Genomic DNA, 19,456 nt, shown 5'->3' with positions numbered 1-19,456 from the left:
AACTCGCCGCATTTTGTCCCATGTATCGTTTTCGCTCACATCAACCGGGAAGTCTGACATTTTCCGCAAAGGAGAGTAAAATACAGATTTAAAAAAATAAAATATAATGTGTAGCCGTTTTTTAACAACCGGGGATTCCTGATGTTGCATCGATAAGTCAGTGAAAATATTAGGTAATATCTGAGGAGAGCGAACATGGCTGCGCCCACAGGACCGAGAGGACCCGCAGCCTCCAGCCCGCCCGGGTTTGAAGGTTTCCCGTTTGCAGTGGCCGGTAAATTACCGGAGGACAGCGCCGGTAAGGAGCACGAGCAGACCGGGGAGGTGAAGAAGAAGCCTTGCAGAGCGTGCACGGACTTTAAGTCATGGATGAAGATCCAGAAGAAACAGACGACAGCTGCTGTACAGGTGACCGCAGGTCAACGAGGGTCTTTGAGGAGATAAAGAAATATTCATTTATAGTAGAAAAGTTTGGTTTGACTACAAGATGAGTTATAAACTTATATATATGTGTTTTTAATGTGCTGGAGTTTTGTCCTCCCTTGAGCTTCATCAGCAAGTTTTACTCATCATGACGCAATATTTCATACCCGATGACCTTTTGAAACCTGAACAAATTGGCTGGATTTCTCTCAAAAACACGGGAAGGAGGCGACGAGCAACCTTACAAGAGATTGACCAAAAATGTGCAAAAAAAAGTAAAAAGTTAGAGAAAATAACGTGGAAATGAGATAAGGGGGAAAAAGTAAACAAACAAACGAAAACATGACTCAAAGAAAGTGCTTAAAATACATTTTTCCTCTAATTTGAAATATAACTAAGAGAATTAAATAGTTTTCTGAATATTTTCCCCTAATTTTCTGATAATATCTGATCATTTTTACACCACTTCACTGTCACCTTTACTTTTTTCAGTTTGCAGCACAAATAAACTAATGTAAATCCAGCTGTTAAAGGTTCACAAGAAACACAAAATATGACCAATTAAGTTCAGCAAAAAAAACAATAGAAAAGCCTGGATTTAATACAAAATGGGTTATACCATTATATATTTTTTTAAAAATGTTCTTGAGTTTTGTTTTTCTCTTGAGCTTCATTAATAAGTTTGCTATCATGGCACAATGTTTCATGCTCAGTCACAGTTTGAAACCTGAGCAAACTGGCTTGATTTTCCTTAAAATTACGGGAAGACTCCCAAGACAGATCACAAGCCATGTGAAGCAACATGAAACAACAGAACAACAGTACAAAACAATAGCACAGCAACAACACACAGCAGCATTTTAGCACAAAATAGCCACGCACTTAACATTAATCTACAACATATAGCTTTTTCGCACAAACATGCAGCATGAAGCAAGAAAATATTGTACCATGCAGAGCAGCACCAAAAAAACAGCAATAGACAGAAGCAAAGATAAAATCCAGGAGTCATCACATTATGTTTTTTTTAAATGTTAGTAAAAGGCATCTGAATGCAGCAAATTAAAAACTGATGTTAATCCAGGTGTTAAAGGCTTAAAAGAAAATATACCAAATATGGCCATTTGAAGTTAAATGTCCCTACCCTCAGCCAAATTTAAAAAAGCGTAACTCCCTCTTCAGTGCTGAATAATAAAATGTTTAAAGTCCTCAGTTCATCTCTGTTAGTTCTCAGATTTTGCTTCGCTGTTTCTGAATACAGACTGGGTGCATTTCTCTGCAGATTTAGCATTTTTCACAACATTTACACAACACCTATGCCTGCTTAAATTAGTTTTACCCCTTTAATGCCAGAGGCCATTTGAAGCCTCTGTGCAGAAGAAAATAGTCTTCAAATCCGGTCTAAGGCTTTTAATATGAATTAAGTTATTTGATCCTGATCTCCAAGAGACAAATTGTCTTCTCTGGACAGGATATTAGCAATGCATGAAACCACAATTTCCACCATAATGCAGTTGGCTGCCAGCTGATTGACTCTGCTGTGTGTCTGTGTGATTCTCCAGGAGACCAAAGCTGCAGAGTCAGAGCCACAACAAGAGCCACAGTGCCCGCTGGACAGGGAAGAATTGGGACGTAACACCTGGTCCTTCCTGCACACCATGGCGGCATATTACCCCGATCGTCCGTCCTCGACTCAGCAGCAGGAGATGGGCCAGTTCATCAACCTTTTCTCTAAGTTCTTCCCGTGTGATGAATGTGCAGAAGACCTCAGGAGCAGGTCAGAACACAGAGCTTCTATGAATGTATTGTGCAGCCTGGCAGTCACATGTCAGGTCTTGTAGCACCCAAGCAAGTGATACTCAACTTATGGCCTGTGGGCCAAATCTGGCCCCCAATAGAGTGCTGGGCAGCCCCTCAAGCATTTTCTTATTCACAATAAAAATAAAGTCACTCACAAATTGTTTTTGTACTTTTAATACACACAAGGTGCCAGAGTGCATGAAACAGCATCAAAATAGAGCTTGTTTATCAAAAAAGGTGCTAGCGGAAGATCCCCACACCCTCTCAGCTAAGCTCCTAATGTCCTAAAATCCTAGATATGCCCTGAAATCCTAGAAATGTCTTGTAATCTGAAAAACATCCTAAAATCTTAGAAATGTCCTAAAATTCTAGAAATGTTCTAAAATCCTAGAAACAGCATAAAATCCTGGTTAAGTCCTAAAAAATCCAAGAAATTCACTAAAATCCTAGAAACGTCATGAAGTCTTCGACAGCAAATGTCCCCACTGTGGGACTAATAAAGGATTGTTTATCTTATCGTATATTAAATGTCCTGAAATCCTTGACACGTCATAAAATCCCTAAAATGTCCTGAAATCTTAGAAATGTCCTAAAATCCTAGAAACACGCATGGGGCTGCTGCGACGGGCCCCTGGCCTTCTGTCATTTTGCAAAAGTGGCCCTTAAAGCAAAGCAACTGTAGCGTCCCTGATCTCAGCAAACAGAACGGTCACATTTTACGATATTATCAGGCCATCTCTGAACTCACCTCCTCCTCTCCGCAGATTGAAAACCAATCAGCCGGACACCAGGAGTCGCCACGCTCTTTCTCAGTGGCTCTGTCGTATCCACAATGACATCAACGTCCGGCTGGGCAAGCCCGAGTTCGACTGCTCCCGTGTGGACGAGAGGTGGAAAGACGGATGGAAAGACGGTTCCTGTGACTGAGCGATGAACCTGAGAGGAGAAATTATTTCCGTCAGTGCAAAACTTAAAGTGGAGACTCTGTTGCAGAGAAACTTTACGTGGCGAGACAAAAGCTTTTTGCTCATTTCTTGTTTTTTGGTTACTTAATATAACTGATCTGGTAATAGAAATAAAATATGCAAAAAATTAGAATCTCTCTCTCTTTCTGAGGCTAGAACCAAAACTCACGGTAAAATATTAAAGTAACTGGGGAGCTTTAAAAGTTTGCATTATAAATGTTTACTGAAATTTTGCATCTGATCTGAAACAGATTTTTGACCAGAGTAACCTTGAAAACTCAGCAGTCAAACATGTTGTTTTTTTTTGAGGTCTTGTTTAGCCCAGGAGAATCACTACAACACAAAATATCCCATTCCTAAATTAGGGGAAAAAAATTGTTACACAATTCTCATTTTGTCAGCGATTAATTATAGCTATCACAAATACTTTGTGTCAGAGAAATATATATTTTACATATTGATGATGTTGATCACAGAATGTTTCTTCACTGTATTACCTCACTTAATTAGTGTTTCTGTGTGTGTTGTGGTAAAACTGCTGTTAATTTATTTGCATAACTTGCAGTGCTTGGATTGATAAATATGTAATTTTCTGATTACAGTGATGATTTCTTGATTATTTCAGTCAATAAATAATGTACAAATACCTATATTTTTTGGATTAAAGCTTCTGTGATAATTTACTTGCATTCTCTAATTCTTGTCACTGTATTGTTTTGGGGGTTTTTTTGGCTATTGGTTGCACAAATGAGTGTGTTTGAAGACTTGCTTTAGGCTCTGGTCACATGTTATTTTGACTTGTAATAGAATAAAATTAGATAATGAATTAGTGGGCTCATGGGTAATTAAAACACCTGTTGGTTGCAGGGTCAGTCAAGGGCCTTTGAGCAACTCAGACACGTGACCTGATCTGTGTGCTGTTAATAAAACACTGATCATGTATTTGTTATTTAAGGAAACAGTAGAGGACACACACACATACACAGGTCTAATGCTCAGCTGCTACTGTTTGTTGTACTGTTATCATGATCCTGTTATTTGTATTTGTTCCACATACAACTACAATCATCATCAACTGTGGTTTTAATTACTTCTTGTCCGAAACTGTTTATCTGTTTCAACCCTTTGAAACCTGGATTGACATCAGTTTTCTTATGCTGCGCTCTGATGCCTTTCATAAGCATTTAAACCTTTGAAACCCCAGAGCAAATTGGTTTAATTTATTTTGAAAACACTTGAAAAAAAGGCAAAGAGCAACTTGGCAAGAAAATTAAAAAAAAAAACGAATTAAAAAACTAGGGTGCAAAATCCAGAAAATGGTTTTTGCTCATTTTCAGGTTATTTTTCACTAATTTCTTGCCAGTATTTTGAGTTATTTCTTGGTAAGTTATCCCTCTACACCTCATGTTCTTGAAAGGAATCAGATCAATGCTCAGTTTTCAAAGGGTTAATGAATATTACTGAATTTTGAGGTAGATGTCACTGACCTCTAGTGGTGTGAGCTTGGTAATAGAATGAATGTAATATTAGTAGAGAAAAGGAAAAATGGAGTTTTCATGATACCAGGGCAGACGACGACTTTATCGCTGCCACTGAAGCTCATAATGGACACACTGATGGGCAAATATCCTTTAATAAGCGACTTGTGACTTTACTTTATTTTAGTATTTGGCACAAGTACGTCATCATGAGACTTTTGACCATGCCACATTTCATAACTTGATGTTTGTAGCTGGTGAACGATTGAAGAATTTTCACTCAGTATATTGTTTGTAGCCTGCAGTCCTTGTGGACTTTGTGCCTCATACTTAGTTCTGATCTGACTCAGATGCAGGACTGTATCTGCCATTGAGGACAGTAAGGTGTTGACTTTGTTCATGGAAAATAATAATAATAATAAATATTTGAAAATCTGAGAAATTTGATTAGAATTCTTACAAAAACATGGGGAGAGGGCAACGGGCAATGTAATAACACATGGCCAAAAATTAGCCAAAAAGAAAAAAACCTGAAAATAATATATATTTAAAACATAATAAAACAAACAAGAAAATTAATTTTAATTAATTATTAATTGCTGAAATAATTAGGACATTGACAAAAACAGTTATTTTACCTGTCCATAGCTATTTGAAATTGAAAGAAAAATCTTTATGATCTTCTAATGTATGGATATTCAATTATTTATTTAATTTGAGGGTTTTTACACATAGGTAACTGATAATGGAATTGCAGATTTCTTTATTTTTGTCTTCCAGATGGACAGCATATATTTTACAGTTTAAAAAGGTTTTATTACAACAGTTTAACAGTTTTATTTTGTAAAATGTAAAGGTTGTTCTTTAAAGATGCTTACATCTTCACATTTTTGCAAAATTATTTTGGCAACCACAACTGCCAAGATTTTTTCTTACAGTGTATATATATTTTTGGATAATTTTCTAATAATCCTACCCTCTTTTTTTAAAGCAAATTTTCCTCTTTTTTTTTTTTTTTTTACTGATTTCTTGCAATGTGTGGGATATTTCTCATTGCTTTTTTCCCCTGTCTTTAAAAAAAATCAATATGCTCTGGTTTCCAGGGGTCAAATAGCTTGTGAAAGGCATAACGGCAGGAATAGAAAAATTATGTTGATCCAGGTTTGAAAGGGTTAACAGCTCCAACATATGACCATGGTTCCACAAACCAGTAACAACAGCCTTTTTTTATTGTGGTACTAAAAAGCGATTCTTTTATTTCTTATGGTAGCCCAAATTATTTCAATAAGCCAGTCCATAATGTTACATATTGGCTTGATAATATTAAATTCTGCTCATAGGGCTTTTTCACAGTAGGCTATATAGCGCGGTCACGTCGCTCCTGCACGCTCCCTACTCGCGGCGTCCTCCTCTGCTTCCGCGCGCCTGTGCCTGCGTGAGTGCGTGCGTGTGAGCGCGCTGGACCCGTCCCTACAGCAGAGAGCAGCAGCGCATCCATCCTGCCGTGGAGCCGGGAGCGTGGAGCCGCGAGGAGCGCACCGAGAGAGACAGAAGATGGACGGAGTGGGATCGTTCGGAGCGGGCCGGACCGGGACCACCGTGGACCCGATCACTTTCGCCAAACAGCCGACCACCATCCTCAGAGTGCTGACCTGGGTGAGAGCGCGTTTTTTTCACTGCTGTTAAGTGTGTGTGTGTGTGTGTGTGTGTGTGTGTGTGTGTGTGTGTGTGCGTGCGTGGGGGGCTCTCTGTTGTCGTTGCTGCGCGAGACCCGTGACGTGTTCTCACTGCAAATATAGAGCCCAGAAATCCAGCGATAATTGATAAGCAGGGTGTGTGAATAGAAAGCAAAGAATGGATGTTTATATCGGAGTATTTATGTCAAAGATGTAGCGTGCAGGGTGTAACCAAGGCCTGTGGCTGTCTGACACCCTGACCATCAAACTGGTTTCGCTACAGATGTTTTTCTGTCACAAAAAACGACATATTCTTTTTTCAAAATCTCTACTGATAGTGCTTTATAAATAAAATCAGATGTGAAGAAGAGCGGATTGTGTGGAAAATAAGAAAGATCCGATTCACCCTCAGCCTCCTGTTTCCTCTTTTTCATGTCAACTATTATTATTTTTATATCAAACATCATGTATTATTTATGACACTGTCTTCGTTTATGTCGCAAATCATCTTTCCAGCTAATGATTTTGCTGATTTACCCTAAACGGCCGTCGTCCGTCATCCCACCTGTGATTGGTCCGTGATCACCATTACGCACGCAGAGCCGCGGAGACGCGTCGTGCCCTGACGTTTGATGTAACGCATCACCTTTGGGTGACACACAGAAGGTCTTCCTTTAACAGTGCGGGGAAACACAGAGGAGGAGGATCTGATCACGAGATGGGAAGGAATAATTAATGAGTATCCGGTGACTGTGGATGTTTTCTTTGCGATCATATTTGGGTTTTTATAGTGGAGGTGGTGTTAAACATGATTTACCACTGAGCTCTCTGAATACGTTTAGCCTCAATCATTTAACATCAATCAGTTTGAAACAATCTGGCCTGATGTGCTTTAACCCTTTGAAACCTAAGCGAACCGGAATGATTTCTTTCAGAAACACATTGAAAGTGCCCCAAAATTAGCAAGAAATTAGAAAAATATACAAGAAAATTACCTAAAAAATGGTTAAAATAATAACACCAACTAAAATAACAACAACAATAATAATAATAATGATGATGATGATAATAATAGTAATAATAAAACTAAAATTAAAACAAAAACAAAGAGGGAGTGACCTGAGAAGAATGTTTAAAAAATTATAATGTTGTTACATAATTTTAAATATGTAATTATGATCATAAAAAACTTTTTTCCCTAGTTTTTAAAAAAATATTTTTCTAAATGTGTTAATTTCTTGCAGTTTCTTTAACCATTTGAAACTTAAGCAAATTGGCATGATTTCTTAAAACAAAAAAGGAAAAAAATAATAAGCAACAATAAAGGAAAGTACCCCAAAATTAGAGTTTGCAAACAGATGTTCTGATAAAGTTTTGCTGTTGTTAAACACCTACTACTCCAATGCATCAACAATTATCTTTGTTTTTGGATTCCTCGTTCTCGTGAAAGCATGTGAGAAAAGCAAAATTTCTTCAAATTATCTTAAAATTGTACCTGAGTGTAGCGCTTAAATGTGCCTAAAGTGACTAACCACTGGCTAAAGATGCTGCTGCTCTCTCCAGCTCTCTTAATTCTTAGTTTTACTAAATAAGTAACAGAAAGAGTGAAGCGCATGAGACAGGGAGGCTGAGCGGACTAAAATAAGTAAATTACAAATTAGAAAATGACTCTCTAGTGCACTAAATATCACAAATTAGAGAAATATCACTGCCAAAATAGTCAGTAATAGAATTTTTCTTTAACTGGGTTTAAAAATGTCACATACACACAATATGCAGTAGTATTTTTTAGTTTCTCTCTTCACGTAGAGATGCATTACTTTGATACATAAGCAGCTTTAGCGTGCTGATCGACTGAGAGGCACCTGAGTGTCTCTGCTCAGATTAAATCCACACATGTGATTAGTTTAAAATGTGGACCGGACATTATCCCATTGTGTGTCCCTCCACCATCATATGACCCACACCCCCAAGTGTGAGTGCATTTCTGCGTGTGTGCATGTGTGTGTCACATGGCCCTATTCTGCCACTGAGTGTTAGTCAGCTGATCAGCATCAGTGTGTCCAGATCAGAGGTAGGAGGAAACACAGATATACAGATCAGACCATAAAGACGTGGTGTTGTTCATAAAAACTGGATGAACTAATGGGGGGGAAGTTTTATAGAAAAAGCTGTAGCAACCTTTATCGCACTTCCTGTTTTGGTATACACATCGCCTCAGGACGATGTGATTCTTGAGGGGAAATGAAGCATTCACCTCTTCAGTCAGTCAGAGAGAAAAAGGGTGAAATTAGGTTAATGCCTTTGGCCTGAGCACGCTCGAAGAGGCGCTCTCGAGCAGTGCAGTTACAGTCCTGTTTCCAGTGACTCTGCAACAATGTTTGTATGTAAAGAAAAGAAGAGAATTAACCCTCTGAAACCTGGATAAACATCACTTTTTCTTGTGTTACTTTCAGACGCTTTTCACAGATATTTAAAAGTCTGAACCCTGATCAAATTTGGTTTGAATTCTTTCAAATGAAAAGGGAAAAAAGAAAATGAGCAACGTGCCAAGAAATGTCCCACAAATTGAAAGAAATTAGTTGATTGAAAAATATTTTTAAAAAGCAAGGGAAAATGTTTATGGAAAAAGAGAAAGAAAGCTCCTTTTCCAGGTCACTTCCCTTTTTTCTTTTGTCTTTTCTTTAAAACTTTTTTCCCACTAATTTTCAGGTATTTTTCTTTTTTAGTAATGTCCTGCTAATTTTGGGGTCATTTCTTCTTTTCTTCTCATTTCTTTCCCATGTTTTTTGACAGAGACCAAGCCAGTTTTGGTGGTTATTGTAATCAAGTTGAAAACTATATTTATGATTATCATAATCAAATATTTAAAATTATACTACAGTTTTGTGTTTTGTTTTTTACTTTTTAAGCACTCTTTTTGCAGGTAAAATCCTGTTTTTATTGTTTTATATTTAAATTGCTTTCCTTTTGTGTGTGAGCTAATTCAATTCATCCCTTTTGTACTTTTTACTAATTTCTTACAAATTTGGGGGCCATTTCTTCTAAAGTTGCTCATTGCTTTCAAATAAATCCAGCCAATTTGCTCAAATTTTAAGGAGTTAAAGTTTAGGGAATAATTTGAATTTTAATATCTTACCTCCTTTACTTGTGTCCCTCGTCCACAGATATTTTCCCTGGTGGTCTTTGCCTCCATCGTGAACGAAGGTTATGTCAACATCGGCAGCGAGCGTCTCTACTGCGTCTACAATAAGAACGCAGACGCCTGTAACTACGGCGTGTTCGTGGGCCTGGTGGGCCTGCTGGCGTCCTCCTTCTTCTTCCTGGTCGACTACAAGTTCTCCTCCATCAGCTCTGTCAAAGACAGGAAGAAGGCTATCATGGTTGAGATCGGCTTCTCAGGTGAGGAGGCGATCGTCTTATTTACACACACAAGAAAACACAGATGACATGAATAAAATTTTCTTTGGGACTGTGCTTTATCAGAGTAGGGATTGGCTGCGTTGTGACTGTTTTTTTTTATATATTCAGGTTCATACACAACTTAACCAATAGATTTCCATGACTTTGAGGCAAATGTTAGCGACCACACATTCTCTATAAAACACCATCAATACTCCTCGTTTGTTCTTTTTCTTTGAAAATATTTTTGGCAGTTTTTTTTATTTTAAACAGACTGGGGGAAATTAATTCACATTTTCTGGCTACGATAAATGGTGTAATTTTGGAAATGTTTAAAGAACACATGCCTTTAAAGCCAGCATGTGGGTTTTGGGGCTTTGAGGGTATGATAATTTAAAGTTGATATTCCCTCCACTCAGCCAGAAAGAAAAAAAAGTGCTTAAAAATATATTTAAAGTGCCCCCTCAGTTTTGCACCACCCCCTCCCCTCTCAATAGTAATGAACAGCCCCTTATGTCTTTAAGAGTCAGGAAGTGCAAGACACAGCATCTGCACTGTGGACATTTCATAGTTGGCCTGTGCTTTACTTCTGGATTTTAAAAAGGCTGGGTTTCCCCAAAATACCACAAAAAGTAGCCCAACTGGGCGGCGTCTTTGTTTCAGATGAAAGCTTTCTTACACCACAAGACATCCAGAGAAAACAAGCCTGTGAACCCACATAAAAGGTATTAGAGAAGTGAGAGTATTTCTGTTTTTAAAGGGAACAAAGAAATGCTTCAGCTGGCCCAGATTTTAGAAATCAGCACCTGCAGGTTGTTGTGTTTCATGTGGAAAGTTAACATGGAAATTACCTTTCTGTCTGTTGTAACAGAGTGTTATTGTTCTGTTGGTCTCCTGCAGGTTTCTGGACCTTCCTGTACTTTGTAAGTTTCTGCTTCCTGGCCAATCAGTGGTCTCGGACTACGCCTGATGAGCTGCCACTCAACCAGGGTGCAGACGCAGCGCGGGCCGCCATCGCCTTCTCTTTCTTCTCCATAATCACCTGGGTGAGAGCAAGCAACTGCATATACATAGAGACACATATACACTCACATGCAACGTCAGATGATCATTTTGTTACACAAAAAGACAAATTCTATTTAAATAGAATTATCAACCTAATTACCTGTTTCTGGCAAGTTATTTTTAAAGGCTAATTTTGGTATTTGTAAACCTGGACCCTATTTTCCCATGTTTTTGTGTCTGAAAGCCTAACTAACAACAATTTTTGAAACAGGTCCCATTTCGAGTGAGAACGCTGCAGCGGGCGGCCAAAAAACAGGCTGCAATGTAAACATTTAGGGCATGACCACACAGTCCATTTCATTTTCTTGATGTTTTTGTTTTTTACTCTTTTTTTTGTCCCTAGTTAGGTAATGCTAACTTTTTGATTTCTTGCATTTTTGGGGGGCATTTCTTGTGAAGTAGCTCACTGCCCTCTTCCGAAGCTTTTGAAAGAATTTGTTTAGGTTTCGAAGGGTTACTTCACCTAGTTAGATGTGAAAATCTGCTGGCTCTATAAATGCTTAAATTCCTGTTTATTTAAATGGAGTCTGGTGGTTTGGCTATAGCAAATTCAAGGTTGTATCTTAATCTTTAAAAAAAATGTCTGTATCTGTAGGGATATTTTCCATGATGTTGTCAGAAACTTAGAATAACAATCTGAGCCTGTCAGTGGCAAAAACAAACACTTAGTGGATGCACATAACCGGTGCCCAGAGTGGTTACGTTGCAGCCTGTTTTGTGGCCGTCTCCCTTAACACTGGGCTGATTTAGGCTCAGTCAGTCAGTAGGCTTTTGGTTGGGTGAGGGTTATTGTTAATAAGCGCAGACCGGCCTATAGATGAGTGACAGCTGCTCTCCTACACCGAAATGTTAAAATGAACTGTTCCTGCACCTTAAAAAACAAGCCATTGTACTCAATTTTTCACATCAGGATCACAGAAAATACACACAGCTGTTGGATAAATGTTCAATAACACCTAGATCACAGACAGATTATGAGACAATGGGCTCTGGGTATTTTCTTTTTTCATATTTTTTAACCACATCTGGCAGGTCAGCTATGACTTCAAAGTGCTTCTGTTGGTTTGAAAATCACAGTGAAGACAAAGAAAGGCTGCCAGATACAAAATCACACACTAAATTTCTTTTTTATTCAGATTTATGTCTTTATATTGAGCCAAGCTGGAGAAACATAATCAGACCAATCTGACTGAGCAACCTGACTTTCCAAAGAGAAAAGTTAAGAGCACTTCAAACAGAGGCTCTGGATTAAAACGCACCCTGACCAGTTCGGCCCCGCAGTGCCTGGTCATGATAATCTATCCATGAGCTAAACTATCAACATTAATCTGTTTCTGACATGATGAGAAACTGGTCATGCATCTGCCGAATTGGGCTTGATGTTTTTATGCTGCCCCTACTTAACTAGTGAATGAGGTTTATTAAGTTTAGAGGTGTCGTTGTTACCATCTAAACATTGTCACATGCAACTCTTGTAAGGAATAGTTCTGCATTTTGGGAAATACCCTTATTCACTTTCTTGTGGAGAGTTAGATCAGAAGATTGATTTCTTTTTAACACCTGTATCGACATCACTTTTCTTGTGCTGCATTCAGGCACCTTTCACAAGTATTGAAATCCTTGAACCCTGAGAAAACAGATTTGACCTCTTTCAAAAAGGGCAATGAGCAAGAAATTCCCAAAAATTGCAAGAAATTAATTAGTAAAAATAATGAATAATAAATATGATATACAACTCACACCAAAACAACCTAGACTGATAAATAGCACTACGGGTAAGAGGAAAAATGTGTTTCTTTGATTTTGGGCTGAACAGACATGAGAGTGATGTTCCAATAAGCAGTTTTTCCAAAATGAAACTTTTCCTTTTAGGCAAGTCGAGGTAACTTTATTCCTATAGAGGCAAATGCAATCAGCTAAAATCCAGCTTTCATGATTTATTATGGCTTATTATTACTTTGACTACTGCAGTATCTAGCGCTGTTTTCTCTAATCTTTACCGTGTATCCCCCCTCTGTCTTCCCCCTGCAGGCTGGTCTAACAGTGCGTGCGGTCCAGAAGTATCTGCTCGGCACAGACATGACTCTGTTCACTACGGAGCACATGGACGGCGGCGCGCCCACCCAGCCGTACCCGTCCAATTCACCTGGAGGCAGCACCACCGAGACCACAGAGGCCTACCAGAGCCCCCCATTCACCGAGAACAACGCAGCACCCACATACCAGGTTCCCATTTACTAGATAGGATAGACCTGATGGTGGAAGAGGAAGGTCGGGAGATGGATGAGAGGAAAGTGATAGAAAATTGCTTTCTTTGATGTTAAACCTGCAGTCGTTTCATGTGTTGATCTGGGCTGAGTTTTCAATAATTCTTTTACAAAAAAAGGCCTCCCCTTCTTTGTTCCCTCTTCTCGTTCCCTTTCCTTCCGTAACATTCCAGCTTTATCTGCACTTTTCTTGAACTTTTCGCAAATCCTCAGATCAGAGCAGATGAGAGAAAAAGAAAACAAGAGGAGGAAATGTTGGAGAGGAGGCCACTATTTTGACAACAAAAAAAGAGATGAAGGGATCAAAAAGTGAGTGGCTCCACCACAAAGCAAGAGTTAGATAAAAATAGTGCAGAAGGCACTCACATACGCCACCTTCATCTTATTCTTTTCATTCTTTCGAGTATCAGAATCCCCTTTCATACAAACAGCACGGGGAATCTTTTCTTTTCTTTTTTTAAGCTACAGTACGGTCTGGTCGTTCCTCCCCCTCTCCCTGCTGCAGTTAAAAGTGATCATGTGTATTGAATCTGCATGTTTCCAAACTTAGAGATCAACTAAGTGCCATACTGTACTGTGTGTCTCAGACAGTGACTTAATTTAGTAGATTTCCACATGCTGTAAAAAACAAAAACGTTTTGTGACTAAGTGCAATATCTCACATTCTTATGTAGGTCTGTAGGTAGTTATATACTGTACTGTAGGTAGGATAAGTACCGTCAGATGAGACCAACTTTAGGCATTGTCTCAAATTACATACTAGTCTTTGAACTGTACGACAAATCTCAGGCAAATTTCCAAATTAAAATCGTTGATCTTACTTGACTGAAGTTTGCAAGATATGGAAGTTATGTCTGAATCTCACATCCACAAAAGCTTGTTGCCAATTTAAATTAAATTAATATTTGTCAGCAAGCTCTTAAAGCATCTTGTCAAGCACTGACGGTCTTCCTCTGTGTGGTGGAATCATTATTTTAATACATTTTAAAGAAAAACATCGTCACAATGCAAATATTTCTCGACTACATTGTCACAACAGCTGAATCTGCGTGATTCTGGTTTGTTCATGCAAAAAGGGTCAGATTTCAAAGGGGAAAATTTAATCCACAATGAATCACTTATCAGTCTGTTATTTTTCTGTGCCAGGCAGCGATGGATTATTTGATTGGCCCATGGAGCATAAGCCCAAGGGCTCAGGAGGCCCCTGGACCAGACGGAGCCTCTGTTTGAAGTGATTTTTAATATTTCTTGTTGGAACAAGCAAAATAGCAAAATTACAAAAAAGCTACAAAGAAATGCACAATGACCACAAAGCGATGGAAAAAAAAACCCCACAGAGACATAAAATGACCACAAAAAGACTCAAAACAACCTCAATTTTTAAAGACTGCAACTTGATAAAAAGGCGGCAAAGAGACACAGATGCAAAACAATAGAGACACAAAACAACAACAGAGACAAAAACTGCCACTAATGACTCAAAACAAACACAAAAAGATACACAATGACCACAGAGACACAAGACAACCTCAAAGAGATTTGGAAAGACTCAAAAGATAGAGATTCAAAATGACCAAAGAGACATACAGCATCCATTAAAGACACTCAAAACAACCTCAAAGAGATCTGAAATGACTACAGAGACAGAAAGACTACAAAGAGACACAAAATGACCACTAAGAGACACAAACAACAAAAAGAAGCAAAACAACTCCAAGGAGATGTAAAAGCAACTGCAAAGAGATGCAGAACTACAACGAACTACGACTACGGAGATGCAAACAATTACAAAGACACACAAAAAAACCACACTGAAAACAACGCAAAACGACCACAGAGACTCAAAATGACCACAAAAAGATGCAAAACAAGGACAAGGACGAGCAAAACAACGACTAAGAAATGCAAAATCACCACAGAGATTCAAAATGACTACAAAGAGACAAAAAGATGAAAAAGACACACAAAAAGACCATTTAAAGACTTAAAAACAATGCAAAACAACCACAAAGAGACTCAGAAAGGCCACCACCAAGAGGACGTGGGGGGTCTTCAACTTGTCTGTGTCCAGGGGCCCTTAAATCTCTTAATCTGTCCATGGCACCAGAGAATGTATGCAGTGTGATTTGAGACAGTGTCCTACGTTGGGTGTTGTGTGTATTAAATGGGGCGAGAGGGGAGACTCTGGATAAGTCAGGTCTGTTTATGTTTACGTTTTAGAAGCTGCCAAACTGCCCTGTGTTCTTATTGCTGTCTTTCTGATTACTGCGTTACTACTATGTTGTTACTGTCTTATAGGATTTTATGTAATCACAAAGCCGGGGGGGGCGACAGACGAGCTTTTCTTCAGCGAGGGTTGCTGGAAGATTCAGTGCAGTCTCAGGCAAAAAGAAAAATCTGTTTGTGGGATGTTCAGGATCGCTAGCTGGCTAATTCATCGATCCTGCAGTCCTGCCACTGAGGGAGGGTGGGGGGCTCTGAATTTGTTGCCATGGTGACAGGGACAGGGTTGGGTGGATGTTGGTCACTAAGGGCCCTGATGTAGATAGTAACCATGCCAACCATGTCGGTGTGTAGCAGTGTCTGTGTTGTGGTTCACGTACACTCGCCATGAGCAAATCTGTAGTTTTGGTGTGTGTGCGTGCGTGTGTGTGTGTGTGTGTGTGTGTGTGTGTGTTTGAGGAGTGCGTCCACGTGCAACAAGTGTGCCCGTATATTAGCATGAATGAGAGATGTGTGCGAGAGCGTGCGAATGCGTGGCGTTCGATATATTTTGTGGTGCATAAAACTTATTTTCTTGAACATGTGTTTGTCAAAGTTTTAGTGCAGAGGAAGAAATCGAACGTTTAGTTATTCCCCCAAATAAAAATAATAGTCTTTCTGCTTAATATATTATCAGTGTCACTATCAAGATATCTGAATTACAATGTATTAAAGAGTTTTTTAATGAACAGAGCCAAATATAAAACATGTTAAAGATATAATTGACCTGTTGAACGCCTTGCTTGCTATTCTAACAGAGTAAACTGCGCCCTCTGCAGACCAGTTAAGGTACTGCAGCAGTGTGACAACTGGGGCTTTTCTAAAAGTAATCATGATAATAATGCATGAAATAATTGTATAGATCTCATTATATATATGAATACTATGTAATTCTTAAGTTGCTTTGCAAAGTGAGATTCGCCAGCCATCAGTGCAGATAACAGGATTCCTTTTTGTGTTTAATTAATCACAGTTTATTGCCAGATCTGTGACCCCAAACAACTCTTTGTTTAGTCAGTGACGTTATCTTCAACTCATGATCTTATTAATAATACATGTAAATGCCCAAGTGTGTACGTGTGTCACTGCTTCTGGATGAAGCTTGCCCAAAATGCTGTCTGTAATTTTCTGCACCTAGGAACTGAACTTTAAAGTGTAGTAAGGTTGTAGGGCCTCGGGCTAACAAAGTACATACATGGTCCCAAAAACTCTAAAAAGGGTGGCCTACTCTACACAAAACAGGTGATACTGAAATATCGGCTCACAAATTAACAATGCAGATTCTGCCTTTAGTCTTACAGCAAATAAAAATGAAGCAAATTTCTGTTTGTTCTAGCTCGAGCACGAAAAAGGATTAAGTTTTAAAACTGTAAAACCGAGCCGAGGCCACTCAGTGTAAGATTTACCTGTAAGCATGGCTTTTTATAAACATTTAATTCCCCTGACTGTCTGTCAGTGGGTGCATAGTTAGGTTAGTACATGTTCAAAATTGAGGGATAACAGTTTTATTTTAGGATTTTGGTTCAGTGCAACACTGCTGGAGTATTACTGGAAGGGGTTTCAGGTTGGGTTTTCCAAACACTCTGAGGCAGTGGTGTCATGGTAGTTGAAGTGGGTGCACTGCAGCGTAGACAGGTAGGTTTCAGAGGAGGAATTGGGTATATACTCTATACATCTGTGTACTTGCAGAAAAAGAGGTGTGTACACCATCCACTACACCACTGCTCTCAGGTTGAGTGGTTATGCCATGAAGTGTTTTCGGTGAAAGGACTATTCTTGTTGTTTTTCATGTTGTAGCTCACAAGTTGTGTGAACATCACTGCCAACTGTTTCCTGAAGCAACTGCTTTTTTTTGTTCATTCTAATATGAATGTGAATACGAGATTTCTGGGACTACGATGTGAACATTTATGCTAGAATTGGAAAAACTTCTGGTTTAGTTCGTTGAATCGAACCCAATCTGCAGAATAAATGTTGCCATCTTACATTTCTGCAAACCATCGATATGTAACATTTGTACAATATTGATATGCTGAAACATCAGCAATGCTGCAATTAACAAAAAACACTTGGTTATGGTTAGGAAAACATTACGCTTTTAAATCATCTACATTCAGCGGCACAATCGCTGCTGGAAACAGCGAAAGCTCACTAAAAACAACCCGTGTTGTTTGTTGGTCTCTAACAGATTGCAGCTTGCTTGTTATCAAAGGTTGTGTTCTGACTTGCATAATTTTTCTTTTACTTTTAGTAGGTACTGCAGCTGTCCTTAAAAAGAACATACTGCTGCATGCAGTATGCACACAATTTGGAGATACTATGTACTGTCTCGTAACATTACACTCTGGACTTTGACCCTCTTGCTCATATGTTACCTGGAAAATACAACAAAAACGACATTTGCCAAGTTCACCAGAAACAGAGGTCAACCCACAGAGCTCTGCTGTTGTTACTTTAGGAACCATGTATGTATGTACTTTAAGCTTTTAAGTTAAAGCTACATTGTAGCTTCTAAAATTATATTCACAACACAAATGAATTTCTATGTCAATCTTATTTCATAGTTTTATCCTTTTGCTGTTGATAATCTTTATGATTATTTTGTTCATTTAAAGAATCTATACTCCTATTAGTCATTCGTCATTTGAACGCGCTATTATCGGTCATTGCTCCATCTGACAGCTGTCAACGAGATGACATCTATTTGCAGCCCAGTCGATGTGACAAATCTGCTGCCATGCAGAGGACTGTAGGTCAGAATACCCGGAAAAGCATGCTGGCTTGCATACTGCAAAAAGCCCCCAAATATAGTAGAACATCCTGGTATATTTTTCAGCATACTACATTTGACATAATATGTATTGGGACTTACTAAATCTTTTTTTGGCATACTATATATTGGGATGCACAGCAAGTCACAAATCTGACAAAGCCAGTACATGCAAACAGAATTGCATCATTTTAGAAATCTTTGTGCGATACGGATGGAACTTAAAAATATAACCGTGGTTTGCAGAAACGTACAATGCATACATTTTCCTCTGGAGACTGGGCCGTTAAATATTGGATATTACCGGACAGCTAGTAACCTGTGGTTGGGTAAGACTAGGGTATTGACTGATGTATTGGAGTATTGTCGGGGTACTTTAAGGTCATTTGGGGTACTGTCAGGTCAGGTTGTATTATTGTCCTCAGTGCTTCGGTCTCTTCTTCAGTCAGTGTGGTAGATAAAAATAATATTACAAGCATTCTCTATGTTTTGTGCTCTGGCCCATGTACACTACCGTGGTATTGGTTGATTGTAAAATTCAGTACGTTATTGAAGTAAATGGAACCTGTGTGTGATGCTGTCTCGGGTATGGTTTGTCCTGTACTACTGAAAATATAAAAATGATATTAATAATGATTATTTATTAACTAGAATGCACTCTTTGTTGGAAATACTTTGTTTGACCACTCTTAAAGGGGCCATCGGCGCCAAAATCAAAGTTTTATGTGATCATGCTGTCGTTTTGTTAGACTGAGATTATAAAAAGGTGATATGTAGTAACGCGGACGCCATCAGTCATGTGGTTTCCAGTATAATAACACATTGCATGGATGTTACAATATCTCCCCCCATAATATTGATAATAAAAACTGAATCCCCATCGATCAAAAAACAAGTAAACATTGATTTTGTAGCGTGCTACCCCTTTAACATGTTTCTTCTGAGTTGTTTCTTCCTGTTCGGAGGGTGTTTGACCTCTTCAGTGTAAAAACGCTGTGTACAGAGATGTGTGTCACTGTCTATTACCTGAATGTCTCTGGACTGCAGTCTGACCGTCACTCGAATAAAAAAGAAAACATGTTTTGGACTGCCTGTTTCTGTCCCTGACTTAATGTGTCATGTATTATTTTTAAAGCCGATATAATCAATATTTCATAACAAAGTACACCCATGCTTAAAATGACAATGCAGAATAATGTAACAACGGCTGTTTTTGGACTGGAGGAACTTTTCATTCTGATGCACCACAAGACCTAGCTATAATTTTAGTTATTAGAAAGCCATTTTTAAGGGACTTTCCCAGCCTCTATTTCAGAGTAGGTACCAGATTACAGGAGGAATCATTAGT

The 19,456-nt window shown here is 38.7% G+C and overlaps 2 protein-coding genes across 2 annotated transcripts; both read left to right on the top strand.

The window, feature by feature from the left end:
* Window positions 1-3: 3 nt before the first annotated feature.
* On the top strand, window positions 4-3,838 carry gfer (growth factor, augmenter of liver regeneration (ERV1 homolog, S. cerevisiae)). The gene is made up of 3 exons (XM_042505453.1): window positions 4-408; window positions 1,986-2,200; window positions 2,988-3,838. Exons 1-3 carry the CDS (start codon window positions 196-198, stop codon window positions 3,148-3,150), a joined length of 591 nt encoding a protein of 196 aa, XP_042361387.1. The 5' UTR covers window positions 4-195; the 3' UTR covers window positions 3,151-3,838.
* Window positions 3,839-6,148: 2,310 nt separating this feature from the next.
* syngr3a (synaptogyrin 3a) lies at window positions 6,149-14,378 on the top strand. The gene is made up of 4 exons (XM_042505443.1): window positions 6,149-6,322; window positions 9,510-9,744; window positions 10,645-10,790; window positions 12,841-14,378. The coding sequence occupies exons 1-4, from the start codon at window positions 6,221-6,223 to the stop codon at window positions 13,048-13,050; spliced, it is 693 nt and encodes a 230-aa protein (XP_042361377.1). The 5' UTR covers window positions 6,149-6,220; the 3' UTR covers window positions 13,051-14,378.
* The last annotated feature ends 5,078 nt before the right edge of the window (window positions 14,379-19,456 follow it).

This window comes from Plectropomus leopardus, chromosome 17, assembly GCF_008729295.1.
Source record: "Plectropomus leopardus isolate mb chromosome 17, YSFRI_Pleo_2.0, whole genome shotgun sequence".
Lineage (NCBI taxonomy): Eukaryota > Metazoa > Chordata > Actinopteri > Perciformes > Serranidae > Plectropomus > Plectropomus leopardus.
The sequence above is the reverse complement of the archived record's forward strand: the minus strand, read 5'-3'. Positions and strand labels throughout refer to the sequence as shown.

Excerpts from the sequence above, each read along its gene's own strand:
- syngr3a (XM_042505443.1), top strand. The coding sequence starts at position 6,221 with ATGGACGGAGTGGGATCGTTCGGAGCGGGCCGGACCGGGACCACCGTG. Across the intron at positions 6,323-9,509 it reads TCCTCAGAGTGCTGACCTGG|ATATTTTCCCTGGTGGTCTT; the intron begins GTGAGAGCGCGT and ends CCTCGTCCACAG. Across the intron at positions 9,745-10,644 it reads GGTTGAGATCGGCTTCTCAG|GTTTCTGGACCTTCCTGTAC; the intron begins GTGAGGAGGCGA and ends GGTCTCCTGCAG.
- gfer (XM_042505453.1), top strand. The coding sequence starts at position 196 with ATGGCTGCGCCCACAGGACCGAGAGGACCCGCAGCCTCCAGCCCGCCC. Across the intron at positions 409-1,985 it reads AGACGACAGCTGCTGTACAG|GAGACCAAAGCTGCAGAGTC; the intron begins GTGACCGCAGGT and ends GTGATTCTCCAG. Across the intron at positions 2,201-2,987 it reads GCAGAAGACCTCAGGAGCAG|ATTGAAAACCAATCAGCCGG; the intron begins GTCAGAACACAG and ends TCCTCTCCGCAG.